The 14128-nt window shown below is 35.8% G+C and overlaps 1 protein-coding gene across 1 annotated transcript in view; it reads right to left on the bottom strand.

The window, feature by feature from the left end:
* The window catches only part of MIA2 (MIA SH3 domain ER export factor 2), a 110788-nt gene that overhangs the window by 87236 nt on the left and 9424 nt on the right, over nt 1–14128 (bottom strand). Inside the window, exons 4-6 of the mRNA XM_047861317.1 lie at nt 10906–12109; nt 2741–2959; nt 2534–2634 (exon numbers count right to left, since the gene is read on the bottom strand). Of these exons, the coding sequence (XP_047717273.1) occupies nt 2534–2634; nt 2741–2959; nt 10906–12109 (1524 nt within the window). The remainder of the gene's footprint in view (nt 1–2533; nt 2635–2740; nt 2960–10905; nt 12110–14128) is intronic.

Raw genomic sequence — 14128 nt, 5'->3', positions numbered from 1 at the left:
AGTGGGCCAAACTTGATCCAAAGAACGTTTTGTCTGACCAATATGGTACTTCTTTTTGTTTGTTTTAAAGTGTATTTATCTATTTTTGAGAGAAAGAACAGAGGGGAGGGGCAGAGAGAGAGGGAGAGAATCCCAAGTGGGCTCTGTGCTGACTCAGGGCTCAATCTCACACACTGAGATAATGACCTGACCTGAAATCAAAAGAGTGAAATGCTTGGGGCGCCTGGGTGGCTCAGTTGGTTAAGCGTCTGACTTTAGCTCGGGTCACAATCTCGCGGTCCGTGAGTTCGAGCCCCGCATCAGGCTCTGGGCTGATGGCTCAGAGCCTAGAGCCTGCTTCCGATTCTGTGTCTCCCTCTCTCTCTGCCCCTCCTCCATTCATCCTCTGTCTCTCTCTGTCCCCAAAATAAATAAACATTAAAAAAAAAAAAAAAGAGTGAAATGCTTAACCACCTGAGCCACCCAGGTGGCCCCTAGTATTTCTTTTTAATGTGAATATTTGCTAGCATTAAAAATCAAGAGATTTCACACAAAATATCCACATCTCCACTTTTCTTGAAATATCAGAAAATCTGGTAAAACCAGGCTAAAGGTAAATAGCAGCTACATACTTTGGAGAAAGCATACACACTCTAGTTAGTTACAGTTCTCATCTTTACCTATGCTTCACTCATTTCATTTGAGTTTATATACCCTGTTTTAGACCTTCACCATTTATTTCCTAAACTAATACAATAAGTCTTCCTTTTAACATTTTATTTTATTATTTTTTTAAGTTTATTTATTTATTTTGAGAGAGAAAACAAGCACAAGCAGGGGAGGGGCAGAGAAAGAGGGAGAGAGAGAGAGAATCCCAAGCAGGCTTTGCACTCTTAGTGTAGATGTGGGGCTGAGTGCCTGATATGGGTCAAACTCACGACCCTGTGATCGTGAACTGAGCCGAAATCAAGAGCCAGGCACCCAACCAACTGAGCCATCCAGGCACCCCTAAGATTTTATTTTTAAGTAATCTCTATACCCAATGTGGGGCTTGAACTCACAACCCCAAGATCAAGAGGCGCATGCTCTACTGACTGAGCCAGCCAGGCACTACCCCACCTTTTTTTTTTTTTTTTTTTTTACAGATTTTACAATGCAATAAATTCTTGACCAGGCCTGCCTTTGGTCTTTACCTGTTTAATCCTTATTTGATATTTGATACTATTGACAGATAGACTTTATAAATGCAACTTTTTCATTTTACTCACTGCTTAAAACTTCAATAGTGCCCCATTATCTACAAGATAGAGTTCAAATTCCTATTATAATATTTGAAGCTATTTTTGATTTTATCCCTATATAATCTTCATTATCATACTATTTTTAATTAGACTAAATTGGTTATAATTCTCCAAAAATGCATGATCTATTCCACTTACTTTTAAAAATGCTCTCTCCTCAACCTAGAATGCCCATCTTTTCTTTGTGTGGCTAATCCTCCTCTTCCTTCAAGGTAAGCTCAAGTATGATCTCTGAGACACTTTCCCAGGCTTCTCTTCCCCCACCATATCCAGCTACCACTTCTGGTCAGTCTACTAGAGCATCCGTAGGGTGATTAATGTATCAGTAGCCTCCTTTGTCTATTACGGAACTGTATTATAATTATTGCTTTTTTTACCTATGTCCTTCAACTAGAGTAAGCTCCTTAAGGCAACTACTGTTCAATTACATCTTAAAATGTAAGAAGATAAAAGTGCTTCTTCAATTATTTATATGTTAGAGTAGATGAGAAAAGGAAATAACATTTGTAAAAGGCCTTCTATGTGCCAAGTACTATAGCTAAGCCCTGTGGAATATCTCATTTACAATAAATGAGATAGGATTTAATAGGATTTACAATAAAGGGGTGCCTGGGTGGCTCATTCAGTTGAGCGTCCAACTCTTGGTTTCAGCTCGAGTCATGATCTCACAGTTTATGAGATTGAGCCCCGCATTGGGCTCCGTGCTGGCAGCATGGAGCCTGTTGGGATTCTCTCTCTCTCCCTCTCTCTCTGCCCCTCCCTCTGCCACCCCCACTTTCAAAAGTAAGTAAATAAACATTTTTTTTAAGTGGAAGATTTTGGAATTTTTGTTATGGCTTGGTTAAATTTTAAGATATTTGTTGCTTTTGTAAGAGTCTTATAATGTACCATTTTGAGATCCCAGCTATCATTCAGATATTAAAAATTTGCTTAAGATTCATTTTAGCTCCTATTATTTCCAAGCTATATCATTCAGTATAATTCTCCTGATTTGAAAAAAAAGGGAATAAAATAGAAAGAAAAAAAAACAGTGCTCATGATCAACAAAACTTAAGGAAAGGTTAAAAAAAATCCTTAACAATATCCATGCAACAAAACATTCATGTAAGGAGAAATCCTACATGTAAGATTTTATAGAAAGACCAACATTATGTAACATTTGCATAAGAGTATTCACTTAAACATCATTTTCAGTTACTCCTATATTTAGAAATAGGTAAAATTATTGGAAAAGATTTAAAAGGTCAACTTACCCTTTCTGTAAGAATTATAATTGATGAAAATGCAGAATTCATGAAATCATAAATGTCAATTTGAAATAAGTATTTCAGAATCTGATACTCAGAAGCATCTTCTGTCAATTTATAAATAAAAATATGTTAACACTTGATGTGATATAACTTTTGCATCTAATTTCTTCCTTAATTGCTGCATTAGAGAACAAATAACTTGTTTCTTACCTTTTTGAGCAATATAATTTTGAGAAGACAGAGAGTAATCAGTTGAAAACATTTGATTGTTTGGCAGGGTATTTTCCACAGATCTGTCTATTTCCTGCTGAGTAGGTCCTTCAGTATCCAGTGATGTTTTTGATTTTTCATCATTATTTTTAGAAGATGGAGTTTCGAAATGTACTTCTTTATTAACTCTTGTGGTTAACTCTATTTCAGATACCATATCTGTGAATAAATATAGAATTGTTTAGGGGGGTTTGTTGTGGGCTTCCTTTTGTTTTCCAGGCAGGTCATTCTTTGAATTTTTGTGGTCATTGTGATACTTCATTACAGAAAGAATTCCATAAAACATAAACTTCAGCTTGCATTAGTTCCTACTGCGAATGTAATTAATTACCACAGACTTAGTGCCTTAAACAATACAAATATATTCTCTTAGAGTTCTGGAGATCAAAAGTCCCAAAACCAGGGTGTTGGCAGGGCTGTGTTCTTTCTGTTGGCTCTAAAGGAGAAATCTATCTCCTTGCCTTTTCTACTTTTTTGAGGCCACCTGCATCTCTTAGCTCATGGCTCCTTCTTTCATATTCAAAGTCAGCAGTACAGCATCTTGTAACCTCTCCCTTACTCTAACCCTCCTTCCTTCCACCTGTAACAAACCTTGTGATACTGGGATAATCTCTCCTTCTCACATCTGCAATATGACATTTTGCCATGTCAAGTAACATATTCACAGGGTCTGGGAATTAAGACATGAACATTTTTGAATGGTCATTATTTAGCCTACCACAATGCTTTTCTTTATTCTTTTACCAAGGAAGAATTTTTAAGACTGTATACAATTCTATTCTCTACCTTGCCTTTTTGTCCTAAAAACTATTAAAAAAAATAAAAAATAACATAACTGTCAACAAAGATGCTGTTGTGCTATTACATAAGCTTATGACTAAGAATAAGACATTAAATAGCTCTCTATAGGATTTCATTCCTGTTAGATATATTTATTATCCAAGAAAGTATAATATTTAAATCCCATTGCAAAAATATATATCCCCGCCATTCAAGAAAATTAGTTATGATAGATTTTTCTTACTTTATCTCTTAGAGAACCAGAAATAGTCAAAATGACCAAAATTATTTACCATATCTACAGCCTCATTTTTTATACAAAAGATTTATTTAAAAACCAGTAAGACCCTACTACATCATGACCTTGTCACACTGGGCTTTTAACACAAGACTTGCTCTACAATACTGGGAGGGGGTACATAAAACAAATCAAATTGATTCAGAAGCATAGCAATTAAGAAATAAAGTAAATTTATTTCTTATTTGTTTTAATGTTTACTTATTTTTGAAAGAGAGAGAGAGCAAGATAACGACCTGAGCCAAAGTCGGATGCTTCACCGACTGAGCCACCTAGGTGCCCCCCAATGAAAGTAAATTTCCTTTAATGAGAACTCAGAATTAAACTTCAGAGGGACTCAACATCATACTTCCATTTGGGGACTTGATACAAAAATTTAATTTGAACTGCTATTAGCAGGTGGCAGGAACCACCTTCAAATGAATCTTCAAATTAGAAAATACTGTTTCACCACCTGTTGGGGATAAGTTGCAAATGGAATAATTTAGTATGGTGAGTAGCTATTTTGATGATCACCTCGCCTGGATACTTTCCCATAACCATTCTGCTGGTTGCTGTAATCACCATATATATGGTAGTTGTTGTAACCAGTGTAATAATACACTCCATAACCGCCTATTCTATATAATGAATAGAACAAACTGAGCCAGTTACACAAAGAAAGACAATATTAAAGTTCACAACAATTAACTTCCAAGTTCTGAAACCTAGTCCACTAGGTTATACATGTCTACAGTCCATAGTTGCCAGGATGTACTATTAAATATAAAAGCCATTATCACTCAAAGTTTTAATGAGATTGCTCCAAAGAAGAAAGAAAGCCCACTACCAAAGAAACTATATTAGCCATTTGCACAGAAAGGTACCCATAGTCTTAGGATACTTGAAACAAATTTGAAAATGACAAGGCACCAATCAAATCTCAGGTATTGTACTTTTTCCATTCCCTTGGAGCTTTGTTAATTTCAAAGTCCAATTTTTGTTTCCCCTTTCAGCCCATGTCCAGTTTATAGCATATCATATTATCCAGCAGGTATATTAGAAAACAATGAATAGGGGCGCCTGGGTGGCTCAGTCGGTTGAGCGACCGACTTCGGCTCAGGTCATGATCTCGCGGTTTGTGAGTTCGAGCCCCACGTGGGGCTCTGTGCTGACAGCTCGGAGTCTGGAGCCTGTTTCAGATTCTGTGTCTCCCTCTCTCTCTAACCCTCCCCTGTTCATGCTCTGTCTCTCTCTGTCTCAAAAATAAATAAAACATTGAAAAAAAAATGAATAAATAGAAGCTTTGTAAATCCTAAAATCAAATACATCCTTTATATCAAGTGAAAAATTTGAAAGATATGATTGAGAGCAATCTTTATTCGTTAATAATTATAAAATGTTTTATATTTTATTTTTTTAAAGGTTCTGAAGTTTGCAATTTTTAAAAACTTGTTAATGTTTATTTATTTTTGAGAGAGAGAGAGAAAGAGAGAAACAAAGCATGAACAGGGGAGGTACAGGGAGAGAGAGAGACACGGAATCCAAAGCAGGTTCCAGTCTCTGAGCTTTCAGCACAGAGCCTGACATGGGGCTTGAACTGACAAACCTTGAGATCATGATCAAGCCAAAGTCAGACACTTAACCGACTGAGCCACCCAAGGACCTCATAGGATATTTTCTATTTTTTTTTTTTAATTTTTTTTTCAACGTTTTTATTTTTATTTTTGGGACAGAGAGAGACAGAGCATGAACGGGGGAGGGGCAGAGAGAGAGGGAGACACAGAATTGGAAACAGGCTCCAGGCTCCGAGCCATCAGCCCAGAGCCTGACGCGGGGCTCGAACTCACGGACCGCAAGATCGTGACCTGGCTGAAGTCGGACGCTCAACCGACTGCGCCACCCAGGCGCCCCGGATATTTTCTATTTTAAAGCACATTATATAATTTACTAATTTACTAGAGTATGTTGTATAAAAAATATATAGATAGTATAAGTTCACACTATATTCTTGACTTTATTTAAGTTATTTTGGCAATTAAGAAAAATTGACAGCATAAAAATAACATTTTGTATGTTTATGTTGACGAAATAGGGAAAATACTGATACTTTTAAGTAGAATATAAAAGTAAAAAACTCAAGATATTCTCATTCAACTGTTAGTAAAATACATTCTTCCATGAGTATACACAGGTATGTGCTTATTTTCACTTTCAGACCCAAAACACCATAAAGTTGTGCTTAGAAATCAAATTAAAATCAACATGGGGCACCCGAGTGGCTCAGTTGGTTAAGTGTCCAACTTCTGCTCAGGTCATAATCTCACAGTTCATGGGTTCGAGCCCCGCATTGGGCTCTGTGCTGACAGCTCAGAACCTGGAGCCTGCTTCAGATTCTGTGTCTCTCTCTCTCTCTCTCTCTCTCTCTCTCTCTCTCTCCGCACCCCCCACTCGCACTCTGTGTCTCTCTCAAAAATAAATAAACATTAAAATCAATACTAAATTACGTTTTAGATTTCATTCATATACTATGAATGTGTCTGGCAAAGGCAAAGCTACATGTTTTCTTAATTTGGTAATCTCATGGAATTAACATCTTGCTTCAATGAGTGTCCTAAATTTGAGAGGGAATTCAAGAAATTATAAATCTTCTCACTGCTTTTTTTACAGAAGTCATAAATCTGTACTGTCAGAAAAAATTTATGTAAGTTTTGCATTTCGGTGTAAGAAGGCTAATAGAGATTTAATTAAAATATTCCTCATTTTTCTGATTTTATGCTACATATTAAATATTTAAATGTGTATACCTTTCAATGATAATATACCTGAGTTCAAATTTATAATGAAAATATAAATGCATGTCTTTTGAGAACCTTCATTTTAAAAGGATTATCTGGGACGCCTGGGTGGCTCAGTTGGTTAAGCATCCAACTTCAACTCCAGATCATGATCTCACAGTTTGTGGGTTTGAGCCCCACATCAGGCTCTGTGCTGATGGCTCAGAGCCTGGATGGAGCCTGCTTCAGATTCTGTGTCTACCTCTCTCTCTGCCCCTCCCCTACTCGTGCTCTGCCCCTCTCTGTCTTTAAAAAATAGATAAATGTTAAACTAATTAATTAATTAGTTAATTAATTAAAGGATTATCCTTGGGGCACCTCAGTGGTTCAGTTGGTTGAGCATCCAACTTTGAATCAGGTCACGATCTCACAGTTTTTGAGTTCTAGCCCCACATTGGGCTCTCTGCTGTCAGCACAAAGCCTGCCTTGGATTCAGTCTTCCTCTCTCTCTGCCCCTCCCCCCTTGCAGGACTCTCTCTCAAAAATAAACATTTAAAAGGATTATCCTTCCCCAAAATTAATTTTAAAAAATTTTTAATTTGAAACATATATGTCAAAGTTTACCACATTTGTATTGTTGCATCATATATTCATGTGCATACTAATAGCCATTTATTTTAAGACAATTCAATTTTCAAACATAGTTTAAACCAATCATTTGACTGAATTAACTAATCAGAGTTAAAGGGAAAAAAGTTCTAACCATTCCTAGCCTAAAGTATTCAAGTAAAATGTGGGATTTACTTCTCAGTTACTTTTCTGTTTTTACACTTATTTATTTATTTTGAGAGAGAGAGAGAGAGAGCATGAGCAGGGGAGGGGCACAGAAAGAGAAAGAAAATCCCAAGCAGGCTCTGCATTGCCAGCACAGAGCCCGATGCGGGGCTCAAACCTACAAATCATGAGATCATGACCTGAGCCAAAACCAAGAGTCAGATGCTCGGTTATTTTTTAAGACAAGGATAGGAAAGTATCAGTGCAGTTCTGAAAAGCAGTATTATTGCTTATAATAAGACAATTATTCAGTGTCTATTGCTCTTTCAATTATGAATTTAACATGGCACTTTAGTGCTGTCACTTATTTAGCCTTGTTCAAAAGATGAAAGTCCCAAGTAGGCAAACACAAATCAGTAACTTACTCTTACCTGTGGACATAAAAGTTAAAACTGAGCAATCAGCTCAGGAACCTGAATACAATGGGACTGTTGTAAATGCAGGATTCAGTGATCTACAATGATGTTTAATGGCATTAGGGGGAAAAAAAAGGCTTAGTCTATTATTAATTACACTGAAACTTGTATGTGTTTAAATTCTTTTAAAATATTGTTTTAATTGCATTTAAAATAAATACATATGTTAAGAAAAATGAATACTTCCCATAATATCTTTTAATTAAATTAATTAAATTAATTTCAGGGTATTATTTTCACATGACTTAAACCAAAGCTTTAGGACTTACATTAGATGTGTAAATCTTGGTGACTCAGTCGGTTAAACATCCAACTCTTGATTTTGGCTCAGATCATGATCTCCTGGTTAGTGAGATTGAGCCCCAAATGGGGCTCAGTGCTGACAGCAAGGAGCCCTCTTGGGATTTTCTCCCACTCTTTCTGCCCCTCCCCCACTTGTGCACGCTTATGCACACATACACACGCGCTCTCTCTCAAAATAAACATTTTTTAAGAAGGATTTACATTAGATACAGATATGCCTTTCTTACAATTGTTTGTAAACAGAATTTTAAGTCAAATAATATAATGAAGAACGTTTTATATTTAGCTATACTTGGAAAATTCATTTAAATAAGTTCAATTGGAGTCCTTTTGTAAAATAGTTAATATTGCAATATAAATAACTTCCCTAATTTATGTGTTTTGTAAATATCTATATCAGTATATTAGTTTTTCTGTAAATCTGGTTATCTCAGGTTTCAGCCTTTCATACATATTGATTTAAGATCCAGTGATTCATTTTTTTAATGCAATCTTTCTGATTAACGCAAGTTTCCACTTGGTATTTCCTAAAAGAGTTATTGAAATTATCTAAAAATATTGGCTGCTATAGCTGTTTCTCCAATAGCCAGAAAGTAGGGCCTATGGATTTATCTGAATCCTTTTAGTATTACCTTTTTAAAATAAATTTTAGGGGCACCTGGGTGGCTCAGTCAGTTGAATGTCTAACTCTTGACTTCGGCTTAGGTCGTGGTCTTATGTTTCATGAGTTTGAGCCTCGCATGGGGCTCTGTGCTGCCAGTGAAGAGCCTACTTGTGATTCTGTCTACCTCTGTCTTCGCCCCTCCCCTTCTTGCCCTCTGTCTCTCGAAAAGAGGGAAGGAAGGAAGGAAGGAAGGAAGGAAGGAAGGAAGGTTAAAAAAATAAATAAATTTTACACGACCCCAGGTTGTTTTGCATTTAATTAATATCGTAATATTTTGGAATAATCTACTTTATATATATAGAATGACCTATCTTTTTTAGAAGCTTAAAGGAATTTCCTAATATTTTCATAAAATCCCTCAAAATTAGTTGTAATTGCATAAATGTCCTATTCTCGTTTGATCTCCTGTTTTCATATTTAGAAATTCTCACCAAAATAATATAAAAACAGGGAGGGAGACAAAACATAAGAGACTCTTAAATATAGAGAAATATAGAGAACAAACAGGGTTGCTGGAGAGGTTGTGGCTAGGGGAATGGGCTAAATGGGCAGGGGGCATTAAGGAAGACACTGGGATGAGCACTGGGTGTTATATGTAGAGGATGAATCACTGGAATCTACTCCTGAAATCATTATTGCACTATATGCTAACTAACTTGGATATAAATTTATAAATAAATAAATAAATAAATATTTAAAAAAAAAAAGAAATTCTCCTAGCATCACTATATGAAATAATAAATAAATTCTACTAAAGTGATGTTCAGTATGCCTTGGAGTTTTTATAAATATGCTTAAAATATTTTCATATATCTATATTTTAAATCTTCTTTATTTCATATTGTTTTGATATTGTTTTGCTTTATTTTAGTCTCATTTATTCTTCTCAGTTACTCTTACCTGCTTTTTCACAAATATTCCTTTAGGATCCAACAAGTGTAGAACAACATCATTTCCTCTTTAGGCTTTGACAATCTATTTTTAGTCATGCATTACACATACCCATTTCTCATTTAGCAAAGGGTAAGAATATAAGTCTACATTCTGGTTGAAGGTATTAATTCAGTTAAGAGCTCACATTTTGGAGACTATTAAGAAATAACATATAGTTCTTCTGAAAATTCAAGAAAATCAATCATTTCGAATGGAAATTATGTGTTTCCTGAGTGTGCAACATTGTTGATCTCTTCTTATGAAAGGTTATCTATCATCCTAAGGTTCAGTTGTTCCTGTATTATTGGCCAATATTTGCAGTTTCTAATCTGTCCATCAGAGAGACATCAGAATGGAAATGTGAGAAAGTCATTTTACATAATTCTTTACTTAAAGTAGAATCCATGTTTCTAATCATAGAAATTGCTAAATACTTAGATGCTAGATCTAGAAGTATCCTGTGATACTCTGCCCCTTTCCATAGTTTTCTGTTTAGCTCCCAGAATTGATAGAAAACCGTTCAAATATAGTTATATTGGGAAGGTGTTAATAAGCTAAAAAGTTAATGTAAATGAGCAGAAACCCTCATTAATGAAAATAGAAAGTCAGTGCACATTAATCAAAGCAGAACAATATAAAGATTCTATTTAGAAAATAGAGATAAATACTAAAAGAAATTTGCTTCAAAGAAAGAAAGAAAGAAAGAAAGAAAGAAAGAAAAATTATTGTCCCTGGGACAGAGGAGAGAGTAGAGGTGGACAGAAGCAACAAGTTGCTTCTGTATAAAAAGAAAAAAAATAGGCTTAGCACTATTTATATAAAACCTGTTTACATATACTACTTTGATAAAAATTAAAATTTATTGTAAAATACCTTAAGATCTTCTTGGAATATCTATGTATCTCCAATCATTCTTTTTACCTTGGTATTTTATTTTATAATACTAAGATCTAATTCCCAGAGTAAACCAGAAATTAATAAAAGGGTAGTTGATAAGATTGTTATTGACTTTTGAATATGCTGAGAAACATGGATTTCTGGCTTTTTTTAATCTGATTTGTACTTATAAAAATAAATTATGTTTAAAAAATAAGTTACATAATTGATATTTTTATACAAACCTGACTGACTGTATCTGCTTTTCAGCATCATAACTTTCATATTATCTGTTTGATAATTTTCAACTGAAAATTCTTCTGTTTCATCATTGTCAACTACATTATTTTCATCCTGCATCTGTTTGGGAGATGGCAATTCTGTTTCCTTTGGAATGTCCTGGAAGTTCCAAGGATTGTCAAAATTATATAAGAAATTTTTAAAATATGGTAATGTATCAGAATCATCTGTTTTCTCTAAGACTCTTTCATTCCCTACTTGATCTTCAGTTTCTATAATTTTTATTGTTTTTATTTCTTGTTCCTTTTCAGGGTCAAATTTACTTTTTGGAAGATGTTCGTGTTCATCTCCTCCACTTCCTTCTTCACTTTTTCCATCATCTGACATAATTTTATCTTCATTGGTATATACAAAGCCTAGCATACCAAAACCAAAATCAAACCAATTTGGTTTGAGAATTGAGCTATCATTGGTGATTGTGTCTTCTTTTTCTGTTAATGTTTCTGTGCATGGAACTGTAGATTCTTCCTCAGATGGTATGGAATTAGGAGCATCTTGTAGTGGTGAACTTCTGTCTTCGGGCAATAATTCAAGCCCTGTATCCTCACCTCCAAAACCTAAATAACTTGTAAAACCACCCCCAAACCAACCAGTGGCTTGAGAACTGATGGAACCTAGTTCAGACTGTTTCTTTGGCACTGAATTGAATTCCGATTCTGGTTCTTGATTTTGTTCTGTCTGGGGCTCATCATTATTTAATTTCTCTAGGTCATTCTCATCTTTTCCTGCTACTTTTCTGCTTGGAAATGAACTTTCTTGTAGAGGTTCAACAACTGATTCAAAAGTCTTTCCTTTAGCTTGTTCTCTTCCAAATCCAAACCATCCTTTCACTTCAGACACAGTTGAGGATGGTGGGATATGAACCACTTCAGGAATAGAATCCTCTTCCAGACTTCCAGCTTCCACTTCTTCCCAATCTTTTGATTCACTAGAACTTCTGATATCTTCAGGAGCCTCCGATGCTGGAAATTGATCTTCCAACAAAATACTTTCAGAAGTTGAATAAAATCCAGATTCTGTCTGAAAATCATTTTCATATACACTTAATTTTTGGTCTTTATCTTCTTCATAAGGATATATGTTTTTGCCATCACTGTCTTCGTTTTCAAATGTGTAGCTTACTCCAAGAAGACAAAGAAAATCAGATTCCTAATAGAAAAAAAATTATGATTGACATAAATACACTAAAATTCCTTATTCCTCCCTAAATCATTTAAAATGAATGACTATGATTTTCCCAAGACCATAAAACTAGCTCGACACACAGCATAAACTAAAATCAGATCTCCTAACCTCAAACATTTATATCACAACTGACTGCTCAGGGTCGATGATATACCTAAATGAAAAATCAAGGCTTTGAGCATATTCTGAAAATAAACTCCTGATGAAAATGTATATATGTCCACAAAATCTTGCTTCTCCTAAGAGTGCACTGAACAGGCACATTCAGCTGCGTGGTGATTTAAGAGACGGGAATTTCACAGCACATGATGACAGTTCAGACAGACCAGAGACTGTAAAGCATGGAGGCCTGGTTAAAAGTTGCAGTACGGCACAAAAACAGACACTCAGATCAATGGAACAGAATAGAGAACCCAGAAATGGACCCACAAACGTATGGCCAACTAATCTTTGACAAAACAGGAAAGAATATCCAATGGAATGAAGACAGTCTTTTCAGCAAGTGGTGCTGGGAAAACTGGACAGCAACATGCAGAAATATGAACCTGGACCACTTTCTTACACCATACACAAATATAAACTCAAAATGGTTGAAAGACCTAAATGTAAGACAGGAAGCCATCAATACTAAAGGAGAAAGCAGACAAAAACTTCTTTGATCTTGCCCTCAGCAACTTCTTACTCAACATGTCTCCAGAGGTAAGGGAAACAAAAGCAAAAATGAACTACTGGGACCTCATCAAAATAAAAATCTTCTGCACAGCAAAGGAAACAATCAGGAAAACTAAAAGGTAACCAACAGAATGGGAGAAGATATTTGCAAATGACACATCAGATAAAGGGTTAGTATCCAAAATCTATAATGAACTTATCAAAGTCAACACCCAAAAAACAAATAATCCAGTGAAGACATGGGCAGAAGACATGAATAGACACTTCTCCAAAGAAGACATCCAGATGGCCAACTGACACATGAAAAACTGTTCAACATCAGTCATCATCAGGGAAATTCAAATCAAAACCACAATGAGGTACCACCTCACACGTGTCAGAATGGCTAACATGAACAACTCAGGCAACAACAGATGTTGGCAAGGATGCAGAGAAAGAGGATCTCTTTTGCATTGTTGGTGGGAATGCAAATTGATGCAGCCACTCCGGAAAACAGTATGGAGGTTCCTCAAAGAATTAAAAAAAAAAAAAAATTAAAAAAAAAAAAAAAGGGGGCGCCTGGGTGGCGCAGTTGGTTAAGCGTCCGACTTCAGCCAGGTCACGATCTCGCAGTCCGTGAGTTCGAGCCCCGCGTCAGGCTCTGGGCGGATGGCTCAGAGCCTGGAGCCTGTTTCTGATTCTGTGTCTCCCTCTCTCTCTGCCCCTCCCCCGTTCATGCTCTGTCTCTCTCTGTCCCAAAAATAAATAAACGTTGAAAAAAAAAGAAAAAAAAAATTAAAAAAAAAAAAGAATTAAAAATAGAACTACCCTATGACCCAGCAATTGCACTAGTAGGTATTTATCCAAGGGATTCAGGTGTGCTGTTTCTAAGGGGCACATGCACCCCAATGCTTATAGCAGCACTATCAACAATAGCCAAAGTATGGAAAGAGCCCAAATGTCCATCGATGGATGAATGGATAAAGAAGATGTGGTATATATATGTACAATGGGGTATTACTTGGCAACCAAAAAGAATGAAATCTTGCCATTTGCAACTATGTGGATGGAACTAGAGGGTAGTATACTAAGTGAAATTAGTCAGTCAGAGAAAGACAAATATATGACTTCACTCATATGAGGACTTTAAGACACAGAACAGATGAACACAAGAGAAGGGAAGCAAAAATAATATAAAAACAGGGAGGGGGACAAAACAGAAGAGACTCTTAAATATGAAGAACAAACAGAGGGTACTAGAGGGGTTGTGGGTAAGGGGCGTTAAGGAATCTACTCCTGAAATCATTGTTGCACTAGATGCTAACTAATTTG

This window comes from Prionailurus viverrinus, chromosome B3 (genome assembly GCF_022837055.1).
Source record: "Prionailurus viverrinus isolate Anna chromosome B3, UM_Priviv_1.0, whole genome shotgun sequence".
Classification (NCBI taxonomy): Eukaryota; Metazoa; Chordata; class Mammalia; order Carnivora; family Felidae; genus Prionailurus; species Prionailurus viverrinus.
This window is presented reverse-complemented; position numbering and strand designations above follow the sequence as displayed.